The sequence below is a fragment of the Rhamphochromis longiceps genome, linkage group LG7, assembly GCF_057381845.1.
Source record: "Rhamphochromis longiceps isolate RC_006_pf linkage group LG7, R_longiceps_female_GT1.1, whole genome shotgun sequence".
Taxonomy (NCBI): Eukaryota; Metazoa; Chordata; class Actinopteri; order Cichliformes; family Cichlidae; genus Rhamphochromis; species Rhamphochromis longiceps.
The window spans coordinates 45,926,268-45,945,302 of NC_140563.1; the positions used below are offsets into that span (position 1 = coordinate 45,926,268).

At 46.1% G+C, this 19,035-nt stretch overlaps 2 protein-coding genes across 4 annotated transcripts in view; one reads left to right on the top strand and one right to left on the bottom strand.

Annotated features, from left to right (window-relative positions):
- bmpr1bb (bone morphogenetic protein receptor, type IBb) overlaps positions 1-1,419 on the top strand; it is a 57,129-nt gene extending 55,710 nt beyond the window's left edge. The window contains exon 16 of the mRNA XM_085413895.1: positions 67-1,419. Coding sequence (XP_085270021.1) covers positions 67-192 — 126 coding nt within the window. The 3' untranslated portion in view covers positions 193-1,419. The remainder of the gene's footprint in view (positions 1-66) is intronic.
- Positions 1,420-1,511: 92 nt separating this feature from the next.
- The window catches only part of unc5cb (unc-5 netrin receptor Cb), a 140,171-nt gene continuing 122,647 nt past the window's right edge, over positions 1,512-19,035 (bottom strand). For all 3 annotated transcript variants that reach the window (XM_085413893.1, XM_085413892.1, XM_085413894.1), the window contains 7 exons: positions 18,608-18,695; positions 18,312-18,483; positions 13,994-14,227; positions 13,184-13,333; positions 12,915-13,079; positions 11,544-11,722; positions 1,512-3,314 (listed from right to left, as the gene is read on the bottom strand). In XM_085413893.1, the coding sequence (XP_085270019.1) occupies positions 3,155-3,314; positions 11,544-11,722; positions 12,915-13,079; positions 13,184-13,333; positions 13,994-14,227; positions 18,312-18,483; positions 18,608-18,695 (1,148 nt within the window). In that variant the 3' untranslated portion in view covers positions 1,512-3,154. The remainder of the gene's footprint in view (positions 3,315-11,543; positions 11,723-12,914; positions 13,080-13,183; positions 13,334-13,993; positions 14,228-18,311; positions 18,484-18,607; positions 18,696-19,035) is intronic.

The window sequence follows — 19,035 nt, forward strand, 5'->3', positions numbered from 1 at the left end:
CATGGATTAAACCATTTGCCTAAAATGTACTTGTATTCTTATGCATATGGTCGTGTGTGTCTTTAGTGTCTACGACAGATGGGGAAACTCATGTCGGAGTGCTGGGCTCACAATCCAACTTGTCGTCTCACAGCCCTAAGGGTGAAGAAGACTCTTGCAAAGATGTTAGAGTCCCAAGATATCAAACTGTGACAGAGAGTCCACAGAAAAGATATCATCTCCCAGAGTCTCATCATTACCACTGGCACAGGCCACTCAAGCTGGCCAGAAGAAAGGGAAGAAGAAAAGAGAGACTGTGAATAATAGAACAAATATAACTGACAGGGAGGATGAGTGATAGAGATAATGGTCACCATAGGGCCAGAATAATGATATATACCAAAAAATTTATTATATCAGGGGACATCTGCTCTACCATTGTCTGAGGCGCCTCTCCCTCAGTGTTCAGACTGTGCTTTCTGTGAAAGCTAAGTGGTTTCTGGTTCCAGACTGTTCAGGGGGCCTTGCAGGACTAAAATCTGGAGGATGCTCTTGCGCTGCTCCTCTAAAGCCATATAGCAGTATTCTACGGGCAGTCTTTTGTACTGTCAAAGCTGCTTTGTGTGTGTGTGTTTTGCTGTTTTGTTTTTTTCTGAGTCAGCCGCTGCATGCTGTGATATCACAGTGGACTTATGACGATGATAGTCATCCATTGACCTCAGTGTAGAAGATGTGGATTCATACCATTATTATTATTGCTGAACAAACAGAAACATGATTAATATATATATATATATATATAGATATATTAAACAAATATACATGCATACACACACACACACACTCAAGGTGAATCAAAAAAGAATCATCTGATTTCTGATTTCAGTGTGCTTTAATTCAACAGCCGGAGACAACAGAGACAATTTGTGAGGTTCATGTGGTTGTTTTTGTAGTTTGACTATCGTATGGATATATACCATCCGTCCATATTTAGCCTTTTAGTTTAAAATGTACAGGATGGCTTTTGAAACCAGATGATTCTTTATAACCTGTGTGTGTGTGTGTATATATATATATATATATATATATATATATATATATACACACACACACACACACATTTGTGTGTGTGTGTGTGTGTGTGTGTATGTATGTGTATATATATATACATACAACCTCTTTTTAGATCTGGGCTTTGCTATCCTGCATCGTCTCATCTTTCTGGTCACGTTTTTTTTTTTTTTTTATCCATATGAAGCTGATCTGAAATCTATGTATTATTGCCTTGTTGGATGGTAAAATGCATTTTTGATCAGTGTCTATACATATATATATGTGTGTCTCATCCACTCTGCCACTGTAGCACGTGCCTTATTTAATCTGTACATATGCAAGTAATGAAGGTGTATGAGTGGATCTGCAGAACATTCCCTATTAAAAAAAATATTTGAAAAATATATCTTGAAAGCCCATAAGGTTTTTTTTTTTAAACACAGTCTCACAAGTCAAATGGTCGCACTCCATTTTCAATGTTGCATATAAATATAATTTATTATTAGTCTTAAAAATTCTTTCTTACAGTTTGTACAATAACTTGACAGATGAAATGCAAGCCGTTGCGAGGAACATCATGAGTGCAAGAAACAGACAGGCTACATTCTCACTATACACAATATTAATCATGAAGCTGAAGAACAACTAGGGAATGCAAAGGCTAGCCCACTGAGAATGTAGAGATTGTTTCAAAGGGATGCAAAGTTTGCATAGACGGCTTCAAGAAAACTGGGACAACTGCCATTCAAAAAAACAAAACCAACCAAGAACACTTGTATGGGCGCAACTGCTGCTCCATCAAAGGAATGTCACATTTACAGATCATTTTTATGCACAGAATCAGTGTCATCGTGATATTGATGGCTTCTGTAGTGAATGTACAAACATCGTTGTCTGAGTTAAAATCTCTTATCCTCCAAAAGTACGCATGAACGTCGGTTGATTGAGACAATATTTAGATGATCACCTTACATGTCAGGTATTTGGTAAAAAGCAGTTGTTTTCAGTTGGACTGGTCCTACAAAAATATACTGGTTTGATTTCCCTTTCTGCACCATCTCCCTCTTTGCTCTGCCTGGTATCTTATGTGAACGCGACATCATCATGAACGTCACACAAATTTGCATCACTCATGACTTTTTTTTCAGTCTGGCTAATTTCCCATATCATTTTGTTAACAGGATATACGATATGTAGAGATATGTAGTTAGCCAAATGATCCTGCTAAAAAAAGAAAAGAAAAAGAAAAGCAAAAGCAAAATAATCACCAATGCAACTCAAAAATATCACCCATAATAGAAAAGCAATAATTATACATAACATGACTAAAAGTATTAATAGTAGTTATAACAACACTTAAAAAACGGTGTAATGATTATGATCGTTGAGTTCCCTCTGTGTTATAAATGTGGCCGACAGAAAGAATAGTTACAGCGCCAGGTGTCCACCAGGTGGTGCTGTAATACAGTCAAACGCAATGAAAGAAGAAACGAAATACGGTTCAGTAACAGACAGCATAAGATACAAAAAAAGACATGTATAAATAGGCATATCATTAAATACTATGTTGTCACAGAACACATACTTTTCCATGGAGTTGCCATGGAGACTGATTTTTGGAGAATGAGACGTTCTTTCGCCGATCTTCCTCCTTTGATCCATTGACCTGTCACTGTTGTGAGGGCATCATCCACATCTGCACAGTCCATCCGAATAAACCGGAAACATGTTTCCAAGGAAACCATAGCCAAAAATATCAAATCATTCTTACAAGAGAGGGAGAGAGAGAGAGAAAGAACGAGGAGAGAAACAGTCTGAAAATGACTGGCAGAGATTCTTGTTTACTCTCCAAGTTTTCACAACCTTTGTTGCCAATATTTAACTGGGTTATGGCAGGGTAGACCTGGCTGTGACTATCTCCTTACTTCTTTGAGTGTACACACAGGCAGCTTCTGTGAGTGTGTGTGCGTGCATTTGTCATCGAGAATGACTTTTCCTGCTTTTTTTTGTTGTTGTTTTTTGGGGTGTGTGTGGGGTGTGTTTGAGGGGGTCCACCCTCTTTTCATATTCACTTTGTGTCTTCTTCCTCCCTGGAATGTCACTTGTCCCTGGCAGGCAGATGTCAGTGTTCAGTCACCGTGGGAACAAGGCTGTCATGGCGTCCCATCTCCTCCAGTACTTGGGCAAGGCGACTGAGGTTGCCGTCAGGAAAATGCTGGGCCTCCCACAAGTCCAGGATCACTCCAGTGGGGCTGGATTTGGTGGCAAAGTAGTTAAGATACCTAAAAGAGTGATCATGTGAAACCAGAGAGAGGTAGGTTAGAAAAGCAGACAAATGGTTAATAGAGAGGAATGAGTTTGCTTATTAGTAATAAAAAACTCGTTGGTGTGCTGCAATAATCTTTTCATCATCAAATACTTTAATTCTTACTTTCTATTTTTTCCTTCTATACACAGTAACCTTTCTGGTCAGTAATGAGATACTGTGGGCATGAGAGGAAAGCAAAGTGAGCACTGATATACATCCTTAAATGTATTTGCAGTCTATGCAGAACTAATGATCGCTTTGTTTTCTTTTAATGACTTTTGCTTTGGCTTTGAATTGATATATATATATATATATATATATTCATTCATTCGAGTCTCTCGCCTTCACCCTTTGTCCTTCATGCCAAAGTCTGCCAGTGGTCTCGTCAATCTGCAGCTGCTGTCTGTGATAAGGCTGCCCTGCTGAGCTGGGACCTTAAAAATGGGTGCGCATTGTACGTCCATCACAAACAGAAGACTATCAAAGACACGGGGATGATGTTTTAAAAAGAGGAACGTCACTCTGTCTCCATTGTTTTTTTCATCTTTCCTCAGCTCTGATGTTTATCAGAATGAGTCACATTCCCACAGATCACTCACAATCAAATTAAAAATAGATCACTTATCAACAGTTTAAGTCCCCATGGACTCTTAATGTTTACTTCTAATGAAAAAACAGCCGTTCTTTCTTTACTGGTACCACGCTATAAAAACCACTATGAATAAACAGAAAATTGACAGTTAATTAAACTGTAGTTAGAAGCTATTTAGGTGTTAGAGCCACTTAGACCCTATCCTAGGACACATTGGGTGAGGGGTGCGGTACACTGCAGACAGTTGGCCAGTCCCATCACAGCAACTAACACAGCAACTCAGACGATTCATGCTCACATATGCATCTAAGGACAATGTGGAATCATTAATTAACCCAAGGGATTCCATGCAGCCACAAGGAAAACACACAACCTTCATGACAAAAGGCCCAAGCTGTGAAATGACAAATAAATATGTTGATAACTGGTTTTTTAAACCAACCGATGAACATTATCAGTGTGGCTATTTTAAAGTTGCATCTGATATTTCTAATACTTGTGTTTCAGCGGACAGTCCAGGTCCCAGTAGGAGAAAAAAAACCTTTAAACCTGGAGCTGCGGTTTATGTTCTGTTCATTATGTATGTGTTCACTGGTTGTTTAGTTAGGTTAATAAATCAAAACTATGCCTGTTCAAAACATTAATCTTGCAGGCTGAAAAGTGACACTTAATGTTTTCCAAGTGAGACCACAGATCAGTAATTAAACCTGTATGACTAAACAACAACCTCTAGTAATATGAATGAATGCATAATGTAATATATAAAAGGCTTATGGGTCATCTCCTCTTGTTAGCTATGATTCAATACATAATATGTAATACAGGGAGTGCAGAATTATTAGGCAAATGAGTATTTTGTCCACATCATCCTCTTCATGCATGTTGTCTTACTCCAAGCTGTATAGTCTTGAAAGCCTACTACCAATTAAGCATATTAGGTGATGTGCATCTCTGTAATGAGAAGGGGTGTGGTCTAATGACATCAACACCCTATATCAGGTGTGCATAATTATTAGGCAACTTCCTTTCCTTTGGCAAAATGGGTCAAAAGAAGGACTTGACAGGCTCAGAAAAGTCAAAAATAGTGAGATATCTTGCAGAGGGATGCAGCAGTCTCAAAATTGCAAAGCTTCTGAAGCGTGATCATCGAACAATCAAGCGTTTCATTCAAAATAGTCAACAGGGTCGCAAGAAGCGTGTGGAAAAACCAAGGCGCCAAATAACTGCCCATGAACTGAGAAAAGTCAAGCGTGCAGCTGCCAACATGCCACTTGCCACCAGTTTGGCCATATTTCAGAGGTGCAACATCACTGGAATGCCCAAAAGCACAAGGTGTGCAATACTCAGAGACATGGCCAAGGTAAGAAAGGCTGAAAGACGACCACCACTGAACAAGACACACAAGCTAAAACGTCAAGACTGGGCATAGAAATATCTCAAGACTGGTTTTTCTAAGGTTTTATGGACTGATGAAATGAGAGTGAGTCTTGATGGGCCAGATGGATGGGCCCGTGGCTGGATTGGTAAAGGGCAGAGAGCTCCAGTCCGACTCAGACGCCAGCAAGGTGGAGGTGGAGTACTGGTTTGGGCTGGTATCATCAAAGATGAGCTTGTGGGGCCTTTTCGGGTTGAGGATGGAGACAAGCTCAACTCCCAGTCCTACTGCCAGTTTCTGGAAGACACCTTCTTCAAGCAGTGGTACAGGAAGAAGTCTGCATCCTTCAAGAAAAACATGATTTTCATGCAGGACAATGCTCCATCACACACGTCCAAGTACTCCACAGCGTGGCTGGCAAGAAAGGGTATAAAAGAAGAAAAACTAATGACATGGCCTCCTTGTTCACCTGATCTGAACCCCATTGAGAACCTGTGGTCCATCATCAAATGTGAGATTTACAAGGAGGGAAAACAGTACACCTCTCTGAACAGTGTCTGGGAGGCTGTGGTTGCTGCTGCACGCAATGTTGATGGTGAACAGATCAAAACACTGACAGAATCCATGGATGGTGTCAGCCGGTGATCGGCTGTGATCAGCTGATCACGGGGCCGGGGTTAAAAGAGAGACGCCACCCACCTGTTCGCCGCTCAGACATCAGTATCCTCGTGTCACGAGCTCCGAAACTCTGCCGACGTCAGTCTCCGCCTGATTCAGCAACTGTGAGTTACAATCCCTTTCAATCCTTTTTCTCTTCCCGGCTCCGCTCGCTCTCTGTCTGTAACGACCGTTCCGAAGCCACGCTTCGTGCTCAGGTCATTACTAGAATAACTGCGTGTCTGCTCCAAACCCACCGCTAGCCTTCGCCGCGCTTGGGTCTAGCCAGCACGCCACACGGGCACGCCGAATTACTGTGTGCGCTCCGCCCGGCCGTGACAGGATGTCTGAGCCGCATGTAGACCCAGCGGAATTCGAACGGCTGAAAGCCGAAGTGTTATATCTTCGCGGTGTGGTGGATCGGATGAGCACAAAGATGGAGTCTCTCACCGAAACTGTCCTCCAGCTTTCCTCATCCGTCACCTCGCTGCAACGTCAGCCAGCGCCGGTGAGCGCTGAACCCCGGATCGGACTACCCGACAAGTGGAACGGAGTAGACGGCCGGCCTGATGGACTGCTCGCCACCTTAGACATGATGTTTGAATGTCAACCCACTAAATACGTCACTGCCCGTGCAAAAGTGGCGATGCTCACCTCTCTCTTGTCTGGCCAGGCTCAGGAATGGGCCGCGGCTCTCTACAACAATAAGTCTGCAGCGTGTAACGACTATGCTCTGTTTGTGGAGGAGTTAAAAAAGACTTTCGTTCCCCCCAGCAGTGAAGTGGAAGTGGAGTCACAGCTGCTTCATCTACGCCAGGGCAGCCGACCAGTCTGTTACTTCGCCTCCCGATTCCGCACCCTGGCTGCTAAGCTTCAATGGGGAGATGCTTCTCTGCGCTCCATCTTTCTAGAGGGGCTGGCTGATTACATCAGAGACGAGATGGCCGGCCGTGAGGCCCCAAAGACCTTGGATGAGGCCGTGGACCTAGCCCTGAAGATCGACCAACGCGTGATGTCGCGGCCTCGCCATGCCCCTCGGGCCTTAAAACCCTTCCAGCCTCAGCGGACCACGTCGTCGCGTCCTCCTCCCCCCTCTGATGGAGCCACGGCTAGCCCAAGCAGCACATCCAGCGAGGAGCCCATGCAGCTGGGTGGACTCCCCAAAGAGGAGAAAGAGAGACGCTGGCGTGAGGGCCTCTGCGCCTACTGTGGATCAGCTCGACACCGCCGTCCCCAGTGCCCGCTACGGCCGGGAAACGACGACGCCAGGTAGACTGCGGGGGTGTCCCACCTGGCCCTTCCCACTCCTCTGATCCCTCTCGTTTTCTATTACCGGTCACATTTCACCTGAAACACCAACAGCTCTCATCCGAAGCCCTCCTGGACACCGGAGCCGCCGAGAACTTCATTGACCAAAACTAGCCTCTCGGCTCCGCATCCCATTGACTTCCGTCGACCGATTTCTCCCGGTGACCTCAGTAGACGGGCGACCACTCCAACCCTACCCGGTCCAGTTCCAGACCCAGCCAGTCCGCATGTCTGTCGGGGATCATCAGGAGGAGATCCGGTTCCTAGTAGTCTCGGCCTCTTCCTCTCCTCTCATCCTCGGATACCCCTGGTTCCGTCGACATGACCCCCACGTCTCCTGGTCTTCCTGCCAGATCCTGGACTGGGGTCCCCAGTGTTCACGCCGCTGCCTTCTCCTCCGGACTGGACAGGACTCAAAGTCAGAAGAGGCGTCACCCCCGGAGCCCGTCGATCTGGATAGGATCCCTCCGGCTTACCATGACCTGTCCGAGGTCTTCAGTAAGAGGCGAGCCTCCGCTCTCCCTCCTCATCGCTCCTACGACATGGCCATCGAGCTCCTCCCGGGAGCAGTCCCTCCTCGTGGTCGCCTGTTCTCACTGTCAACCGCAGAGAACAAAGCCATGGAGGAGTACGTCGCTGAGGCTCTCCAACAGGGCTTCATTCGCCCTTCTACCTCCCCTGCAGCTGCGGGGTTCTTCTTTGTAAAGAAGAAAGACGGCGGGCTTCGCCCCTGTATAGACTACCGAGGCTTGAATAAAATCACTGTTAAGAACCGCCATCCTCTTCCTCTGCTATCCACCGCGCTCGATTCCCTCTCCCAGGCCTGCATCTTCACCAAACTAGACCTACGCAGCGCTTACAATTTGGTGCGGATTAGAGAAGGGGACGAATGGAAGACGGCCTTCATCACCCCTAACGGGCACTGGGAGTATCTGGTGATGCCCTTCGGCCTCTGCAACAGCCCTGCTGTCTTCCAACACCTGATCAACGATGTCTTGCGGGACATGCTGGGCCGATGGGTGTTTGCCTATCTGGATGACATCCTGATCTACTCCCGCACCGAAGTGGACCATATTCGCCATGTGCGGGCCGTGCTAAGCAGGCTGCTCGAGTACCAGCTGTTCTGCAAACTGGAAAAGTGTGCCTTCCATCAACGGTCCACTACCTTCCTGGGCTTCACCATCTCCTCCAATGGCCTGACCATGGACCCGCAAAAGCTCCAAGCCGTGACCCAGTGGCCTCAGCCTTCCAGCCTTAAGCAGCTACAGAGCTTCCTGGGCTTTGCCAATTTTTATCGGCGCTTTATCCGCAATTTCAGCACCATTGTCGCGCCACTGACATCCCTCACTAAACCAGCTAACCTGCCCAGGCCCTTCTGCCTCCCCCCTGGTGCGAAACTGGCCTTCCGAGACCTTATCCGTCGGTTTGCTACAGCTCCCGTCCTGCTCCACCCTGATCCTGCCGGAGATTTTGTGGTGGAGGTGGATGCCTCCGATGTTGGCGCTGGCGCCGTCCTCTCTCAACACGGCCCGGATGGAAAACTTCACCCGTGCTGCTATTTTTCAAGGAAGTTCTCTGACACGCAGCGACGGTATGGTGTCGGCGACCGGGAACTCCTGGCCATCAAGTGGGCCTTGGAAGAATGGCGGCATTGGCTCCTGGGAGCGAAAGAACCATTTCTGATCTGGACTGATCACCAGAACCTGATCCATATTCGTTCTGCCAAGCAGCTCAACCCAAGGCAGGCCCGTTGGGCCTTATTCTTCGAACCGTACAACTTCCACCTCGCCTACCGCCCTGGCTCCAAGAACACCAAGGCAGACGCCCTCTCCCGGCAGTTCACCCAGGACGACTTCACGTCAGACCCTGGACCTATCCTACCGTCTCATTGTTTTGCTGCCCCCCTTCGGTGGCCCTTGGAGGACTCTATCCGGGACGCCCTGACCGCCGAACCGCCTCCGCCGGAGACCCCAGCTGGGCGGCTCTATGTGCCATCCCGGTGCCGTCAGGAGGCCTTGCTCTGGGCTCACTCCTCCCCGCTCTCTGGTCACCCAGGGCCCGACAGAACCCTCCAGCTCCTCCGTCGTGCCTTCTGGTGGCCCTCCATGACTCGGGACGTCCGTGACTTCGTTTCCGCCTGTGACACCTGTGCTCGGGCCAAGTCCTCCACCCAGCCACCCGCTGGCGACCTTCACCCTCTCCCGGTGCCGAGACGTCCCTGGTCCCATGTCGGCCTTGACTTTGTTACCGGCCTTCCATCTGTGGACGGTCTTGACACCATCCTCACCTTTGTGGACCGGTTTTCTAAGGCGGTGCACCTGGTCGCCCTGGCCGGCCTCCCCTCCGCCAAACGGACGGCCGAGCTCCTCCTGGACCATGTCGTCCGGCTTCACGGATTCCCCAAGGACATAGTCTCCGATCGGGGGCCACAGTTCACCGCCAGGTTCTGGAAGGCCTTCTGCCGCCTGATTGGAGCGTCTCCCAGCCTCTCGTCCGGCTATCACCCTCAGACCAATGGGCAGGTTGAACGGACCAATCAACAGTTGGGGCGCTTCTTACGGTGCTTCGTCTCCGCCCAACCGTCGCTATGGCCTCGTTACCTGGTGTGGGCTGAGTTGTCTCATAACCTTCACATCTCTTCCGCCACCGGTCTCTCGCCCTTTGAGGTCTGTCATGGATTTCAACCTCCTATCTTCAGCCATCAGGAAGCGGAGGTCGACGTGCCGGCTGCTGAACGGATGGTCCGCCGCTGTCGCCAGGCCTGGATCAAGGCGCGGGCTGCCATTTCCCGGGCCAACGCTCTGTACACCCGGCAGCATCGTCGCCGCCACCGCCCGGGTCACCCCTTCCGGCCGGGGGACCGCGTCTGGCTCTCCACTAAGCACCTACGGCTGCGCGGCGAGTCCAAGAAGCTCGCTCCCCGGTTCGTCGGCCCGTACGAAGTCACCGCCCGGCTCAACCCCGTGGCTTACCGTCTCCGGCTTCCGCCCGCCATGAAGGCCCATCCGGTTTTCCACGTCTCGCAGCTTAAGCGGCACGTCGCTTCCCCACTGGCGCCCCCCTCCCGGGCCCCGCCCCCGCCCAGGATCATCGATGGGGGTCCTGTCTACACTGTCCGTCGGATCTTGGACTCCCGTCCCCGGGGCCGGGGGGTCCAGTATTTGGTGGACTGGGCTGGCTACGGCCCTGATGAGCGCTCCTGGGTGCCGTCCCGCTTCATCTTGGATCCTTCCCTCATCTCGGATTTCCGTCGCCGCCGTCCTGGCCCGTCGGGTGCCGGTCCTCGGGGGGGGGGTCCTGTCAGCCGGTGATCGGCTGTGATCAGCTGATCACGGGGCCGGGGTTAAAAGAGAGACGCCACCCACCTGTTCGCCGCTCAGACATCAGTATCCTCGTGTCACGAGCTCCGAAACTCTGCCGACGTCAGTCTCCGCCTGATTCAGCAACTGTGAGTTACAATCCCTTTCAATCCTTTTTCTCTTCCCGGCTCCGCTCGCTCTCTGTCTGTAACGACCGTTCCGAAGCCACGCTTCGTGCTCAGGTCATTACTAGAATAACTGCGTGTCTGCTCCAAACCCACCGCTAGCCTTCGCCGCGCTTGGGTCTAGCCAGCACGCCACACGGGCACGCCGAATTACTGTGTGCGCTCCGCCCGGCCGTGACAGATGGCAGGCTTTTGAGTGTCCTTGCAAAGAAAGGTGGCTATATTGGTCGCTGATTTGTTTTTGTTTTGTTTTTGAATGTCAGAAATGTATATTTGTGAATGTGGAGATGTTATATTGGTTTCACTGGTAAAAATAAATAATTGAAATGGGTATATATTTGTTTTTTGTTAAGTTGCCTAATAATTATGCACAGTAATAGTCACCTGCACACACAGATATCCCCCTAAAATAGCTCAAACTAAAAACAAACTAAAATCTACTTCCAAAAACATTCAGCTTTGATATTAATGAGTTTTTTGGGTTCATTGAGAACATGGTTGTTGTTCAATAATAAAATTAGTCCTCAAAAATACAACTTGCCTAATAATTCTGCACTCCCTGTATATAAGATGTACAGATGGCTGGCCTGCTGGATGGATAAATGAATAATTACTTTTTAAAAACAAATTCTAATATATTTCATTTTAGTTGTCTATATTAACAGAAAAATTGTTTTGTTTAAACTATTTAACTTTAAAGTAAAGGCTGTTTCTGTGGCCAGACTGTGATCCCAGAGGTCCTAAATGTAAGTTACCATTTCACCCTTTTCATTGTTTGTCAACCCACCTGTCAAGATTGAGTTTGTGGGCCAACATCCTCCAGTCATTGCCTCTGGTCTGCGGTGCGTCCAGGCTGCCGCACAGCTTCTGACGGATAGAAACAGGGATGCGAAAGGCATTTGGCCCTACCAGTGTCGTGATGTTGCTGGCAGGATCCAGCAGAGATGTGTCAATACTCTGGGAATCCTGTAAAGAGAGAATGAGAGGGATTAAAGCAGAGACACAGACTGTAGCTGTGGTTTTTTCCCCCCTAGTTTGCAGACTGCCTGGACATAATTCAACACCTCGCAAAATGAAACATAATGTAGTTCAAATGGATTTGTAGCACAGGAAATTTCTTTTTCCAGGTGCCATAAAAAAAATTGAAAACCCTTCGTTGCGTCGCCATCCATTTACTGATGCAAGCTGAGTGATTTTCTTTTAAATATACTGCATCTGGAGGATTAAGCACTGGATGTCTGGCTACAGAAACCAGATCAAGACCCAGAGACAAATGAACTAAGGCCAGGCAGTAACACAGCTCTGCACTGTATGTACTGTAATTTATCTCATTACTGAGCACAAAGCATGAGTGCTCCTCCATCCCTCAAGCTCTATTCTCCTAGCCAGATGGCCTTTGTAAAGCAAGTGCAGCATGACTGGGGGGGGGGGGACACAGGCTTATTATACCCTCCTGTGCTCCTCTCTTGTCATAAGCAAGACTCTATGTAGGCGGCATGGTTGAAACTCCCCTGTCTCACACCTTGCCAGTTTTTGTGAACGTTGCAAAAAGTGGGAAGAGGAAATGGAAACGAGGTTAAATTCATTCTGAGCGTCTGGCTCGGTGGAAGGACAATGAGGGCGAGGTGGAGGGGAAGAGTCAAAACAGCTCTGGATGCAAAATTCATGTGAAAGCAGAGCACAAAAGTCGCACAGACCTTTGAGGTTTCCATTATAATTTCGAAGGCTATGCCCCGTATCCAGTCAAGGTGAATAATTACTTTAAGCCTTTATAAATCAAGTGAAAGCATTAGGAGGGAAACAGTTCATTACAAAATCAAATACAAGCATTTTTCCTCAGCCTGTAGTGCTAGTCGTGTAGTGCTCTTTTATGTGAATATAATGAAATCAGATGGTATTTAATTTGTTATACTTAAAGGTCTGGCATCCAACTTGAGCCTGACTGTCCTACACATTTACATGCTTCACTCTCCTCGTGTCATACACCGTCCCCACCCAATTTATTGTTATTTTTAGGCTCCAAAATCTCCAATCTCCCTCTGACAAGTCAGTGGTGCTGATGCCCTGCATCACTGCCTGCTGCTTCAACCCCTCCACCGGCCCAGCATCCACCTGCAGGGGCCGGGGGGGGATGTTTACTCCAAGTATCAAACGCTACCTCCGACAGTGTAGTGTCCAGCTGAAAAATCTGTCCTTCTCCTTCCACTTGGCGCACACATATTTTGCAGGTCAGGTCCACCGTGCTGGAAGAGAAGCGCTCCAGGGTAAAGCAGCAGTGGAGGTTCCTTTGTGAGCCGCTCCACACCTGCTGAAAGGAAAGCTCCTGCAGAGAAGTGGAAAGTGTAGAGGAGTTACATCGGTGGGAGAAACCATGTGGCACACTGTGCATGGCCTTTTACTGAAAAAGGAGTAAAATGAGCAGTTTACCTGGTACTTGGCTAGCAGTTTGCTCTTCCATAATGTGTGGGGAACATCATGGATGGAAAGCCTCAGGTTGTGGGTGCTGTCCTTAAAGATGAGAGTCTTTGGTTCATCCAACAGTTTCCCACCCATCTGCTTCTCCATTTGAAGGACTTCCTAAATAAACAAAAGCAAGCTTGATTAGCAAGGACACCATCTATACCGACCTCAAAAAGCTTCTTCTTTATACCAGTTGAAAAGCAGACAAACTGCTGCTGTATTCCTGTGATAATAGTCTCTGAGGAATTCTCACAAGTACATTTACAAATGATTAGTTTTTAATAAAATATTACGTTATAATCATCCGCAGGGCTTTACAAACTTAAATCTAGACATGCAAACCTGAAATCAACTTCTGTGTCCTTGCAGCAGGATCACTATCACTTCTCATTACTCATTCCCAAACTTAATAACTGTGTTCAATATCCCTCCTCAGTACAATAATCGTTCCTTATCTTTCCTTCATGCAGGCGCATGAAGGTATTAAACAGAATTGAGGTGATGAGACAACAGTAGAGAAGGAGGGATATATGTGGCTTATTTTGTGTTGTTGCAGCAGCTACGTTATTCAAATACAGGCGCTTGTATCTCCTTATTGTGACACACCAACACAAAGATTTCTCATTCTGCCTCCCACACATCATCTGCTGGCTGTGCTTGCGCATAAACAATTCAGTTACAGTGGGGAAAAAAAAATCACAATTATATTCATTTCAGTGATACAAATAATGAGACAAAGGCTATGCACACATTCAGTACAGCGTGCTGCGCATTTACCTTGAGTGCGTCCTGTGTGTCGTCCAGGCAGTAGACTCTGATGTGATACTCCATGGCTGGGCAGGTGACGGGGCCAAAGATGGCTAGTTTGAGGCGCTTAGTGGTGGCAGCGCTGAGAGATTGACCCACGAGGCAGTAGGTGCCCAGCGTCTCTGTCAGGATGTGGCAAGCCTCGTCATCCATTTGGATATAGCAAGGTGTGGTGAAATTCTCTTCTCCTACTACCACTATATCCTAGAGCGTGGACAAGGAGAAAGGGGGAAAAAAGAGGAATGTTGAAGAATAAGCCTGGGTTTTGTCATGTATGTATCAAGCAAAAAATAGAAGTGGGGCATGGTTAATACGATTTTTGACTAGAGCAAAATATGCCATATCCAATTTTCCCTACATATCTCCATTTGCTCGCACAATACTGCTACAGCTGTCAGTTCTATTTGGTTGTATTGATCTGTTTCGTGAAGCAGATAACTTCACATTACAGCAAAAATGTAGATAGATACAAGTACCAAAACTGGCATGTATGCTCTCTTTTGATTACTTTTTTGATCGAGCCCATTAGCCATTTGAAAACTGCAGTCATTTTCGTGATGGCTGATGAGAAAGGCGGAAAATATAATTTTTCTTTACATAAAGTAAGCAAGACTTGCATTTATGAATGATTTTAGTGTCAAATTGTGCATGTTCAACTATTTAGAAGTCGACTTTAGTACTCTGAAGTTGCTTTTTCATTTGCACAGGTAATGCTTCTTGTTTCAATTACATTTCATAGATGGACCTGCACATTGCTCAGTGGTTACCCATGACCTCCCAAAAACCTTGTTGTTTTTAATGGCATAGGGCTGATTGTGGTCGGTGGTTTAATCCCCAACTCCTGCATACAATGCTGAAGTGTCCTTGGATAATTCAAGATATTAAACCCCAAGTAGCCTGCAGTGCTGCGTTTGCATACGCGCATAAACCTTAACATTGTGTCCATGTTGCAGTGTAGAAAGTGCTATAGATGTCACAGTTCTGTTTATATATATGCATATGTATATATACACGCACATGACAGGGCGTGCCAGCATGACATGCATCATGGATCAAATATATGAAATTCACTGAACTGAGGAATACATTGGCAAAGGAAGAATGTTGAATGCCTGAGCCTACAGTGCTATGAGAGGGATAAATCCCTCGACCTGCACAGCACTGTGTAGCTACATTTGTCATTGGACCACTGGAGCAAAATATAAGATTGACGTAATTTGAATTATTTTCTTTCACGTGAAATGAAGAAGCTCACATGAAGTTTTGAAGTCATAAATTTGACTTACTCAGTCAAAAGCATATAAATCAAGAGTAAAGCCTCTGAAATGCATCCAGTGGTTGAAATAATTCCCCAGCTGTTTCCCAAGATAGAAATGACCCAGAGTAGACCTCAACAAACATCACCCCGATTACCTCAAACACAGCATGAAAAGGAGGTGACGGTACAGAGGAGGGTTGCAAAGGGGCTTTCAGGAGAACAGCAACTGTAAACGGTTTAATGCATGTTGTCCAGGGAAACTTATGTGAGAACCATATTCTTGCATTATTTGTACATCTGCAGAAAAACTGGAAAATATGCAGCAATTTTATCAAAAGAATAGAAAATGTCACAGCTTGTTGCTGAATTCCATGTTTGAAACCGATTAGATAAATAATCGGTACAGTGTCTTCTTTTTCTTTCAGCTGCCTCTTTATTAAAGGGTCACCACAGATTTTTCTTGTGGATGCACTTCCTGTTACAGCCCTTCCTGGGATTTGTGTCTGCTCCTGGTCTTGAACTACTGTGTGATCTTTTACATGTTATTGTTAACCGCTAGACTACAGAGTTACTGTATAGTATATTGCGTGGAGTTATGGATATATTAACTGGCCTACAGTAGTGAGTCTGTGTATTTAAAAGAGTGTATTTAAAAGCCTCAAGTGTGGATTTGTAAACGTTAAATTGGATTGGCTAATTAGTGAAAACCACATATTTTTACATGAAGTCTTTGCCACTGGGTAATTAATAGCTAAACTTGTACATGTGTTGCTTTTTTGCCACACAGAAATGTGCTCAGTCACATTTAACTGAAACAGAATGAATTTAAATTGCATTTTAATGTAGAAAGCACAATTAATGTCCTGACCTTTTCACAGAAGCCGTGTACTCTCGAAGTAACAGTTAGTGTGTGTGTGTATTACTAATATTTGAGACTGTCTCACGCGGAAAATGAAAGCATAAGTATCCCGACTATTTGCAGTTGACCCCTGTAACGACACCAATGCCAGGACACATTTCTCTTTCATTAGGATTGCAAGGTCTGAGGAGCCTCCTGCGACTCTCCCTCTTTTTCTTTAACCCTCTCTTCATTTCTCTTCATCTCGCTTATTCTTTCTCTTCCTCTCTCCGTCGTTCTCGCTCTAATCCAAACACTCTCACAGAGTGGCACACTGGTATTAATTCAGCCTATTATGAGAGACAGAAGAGGAATTACAGCATTTTATTGTGAGCTAGGCCGTTTAACAGCAGTATTATGGCAGATCATTAGACTCTTAACTGCTCCTGTGGGATGGCACTAGGGATCCTTATTGGGGGATAATTGGAACGCACAGTGAAAAAGTGGCCCTGCTTCATATGTAGTACTGTGTGCAGGCAGAAACAATTAAACATACAAACATACAAACGTTAATTTAGTCAAAAATTCATCAGCTGGCTTTTTTCCCCCTCCCATGTAGACGTGGGAGGATTTTAAGTAGGAGAGTTACTGAAGCAGAAATCCCCACATGTTCCTCATTATATGACACGCCATCTTCATCATCATCACAACACCATGAGATTGTGTGTGAATCGGTGTGTGCGTGCGTGCATCAACTGGGGAGGGCTGCGGGCTCCCAGACGCCAACGGAACTGATTATTCTCAATATAAATATCCGTGAAAAACTCCTTTGGAGGAGCTCATCTCTCCTGTATCCACTGCAGTGATGAAAACACATTTTGACAGAGCATGTCATATAAAGCAATATTTCACTCATGCAGCGCCGAGGCTGGCCTCAGAGGGAAAAGGAAACTCATACGAAGGAAGCCGCCGTCACATCACATATTACCATCTGCGTTTGTGGCAGGACGGAGATGTAATCAGGAATCATTTCTTCTTTAAAAATCCTCAGTTTACACTGAGCTTTATTGGTTGTGTCCAAGTAATTCATCAATGTCACGAAGGCATGTGGGGGCCAGTTGGGCAGTTTTTCCTCGGCTCTGTAAGTAATGCCATCGCATCAGCAAGAGGAAATTATGCAAGGGCTTGCTGAAAATTACATTATTTAAGTCACTTTTTAATGATGATCTGACAGAAGGCCTTATTATTGGGTATAAACTGATGCTATATATTTGGACATGGCCTTCCTGAGAGTAATGTGCATTTTGATTATCATCTTATCATTTATGCAATAAGCCTGGATAGACTGGAGTCGTGTTACGTATCACTAAAGCATTGCCTTTCATTATGCTTCCTGTACTGCGCCCTGCTCCTGCTAACCTTTATTAAATGCTTTTATCTTTAAGGGAGCCTTTCTCCTTAAAAAGGTTTGAGTAGAAAGTTAATTAAAAACCACAAGGAAGGAAGACTTTTTTTCTTTTGACAGCTAAGAAAAAGATGCTGATAGCTGCCCGCAAGAAGGTCGGCCACGTCAGGTGAGGTGCTGAGAGATATGTTTTGGAGGTAAGCTGACCACCTGGCACATTTCTAACAAAGTTCCCTCCTAACAAGCAGATTTGTTTCAAGTTTCTCTGCAAATGATCCCTTGGTAATTGGTCCATTTCTGCATCAGTGTGTGTGACAAAAACAGCAAAAGGGAAGACTTGAAAAAAAAAGCAACACGAACAGAAAAACCCCCATACATGTTCACACCTGATGAAAAACCTGCCGTTATAAAGGTACAAGGAAACAGCCTGGGCAAGAAAACAGTCCCAGTCCATTCCCTGCTATTAGAGATGTACTATTTCAGCTCCTAGGTGCAGCAGGGGTTTACTTTGAGTACTACTATGAGTTGGACAAACAATGCAGGGGACGTTGATCCCTTTCACCTCCTCCATCCTATCAGTTCTCCCATGCCATATCATGGATTTATTTCTCACAGCATCTTTTCTTTTTTACTGCTCGCTGACACACTGAGCAGAGATTCGCTTGTAAACACATCATTTCAATTCTTGTGTGCATGCGACCGTCAGAAACCCATTTTTGAAACTCGAGCGCAGTCGATAGATACAGCCTACTGTAGCACAAATTTCTCTGTGAATCTCACATCTCACCTCCCACTGATTCTGCGGCGACTGGCTTTTGAGCTGGATCAGCCAGTCCTGCTGGCCATCGCACACGGCACAGTGATGCATGGTGATGATGACCGGACGAGTCAACAGGGTCCCCGGGGGTCCGCAGCTCACCATGGGGCTGAGCACCGTTTGGCCATCTTCCACCGAGGGCCTGGAGGCGCACAGGGATAGCATACATACAATATTTAGCCACAATCTGATGGCACTCTCAGTATGTATGTGTGACACGGAGCGGTTGACAGCAGCAAATAAGGTTCTGGGGCGTCGTCGCATACCTCATGTTGTCCTTCCTGTGAACTGTCACATACATCTCATACACTCTGCCCTGAGGAATAGCCCCTGCAGGAATTAGCAGACTAACCCCTGGGAAGCAAAAAGCAAAAAAAAAAGATAAGTTGACAGAGGTGTCTTTATACTGTCAGTGCTTGTTATGAGACTTTTGTAAGAATGTGAGAGTATAGAGAGTGAGACCAACAGGCTGGTGAATCCTGGCTACTCCAAATATAGAAAGGTAAATTATAATTTTACATTTAACTAGTGTGTCTTCATGCAGTGCTGCACAACTACAGAGATATGAATCGATTTTTTTTTTCATTTTATTCAAATGAATATTTTTCCTGGATAAACACAATAATAATTGCACTGCCGTTCAGTCCCACACACAGCAACTATGTAATTTTACCACCTTCTTTTATGGTATCAG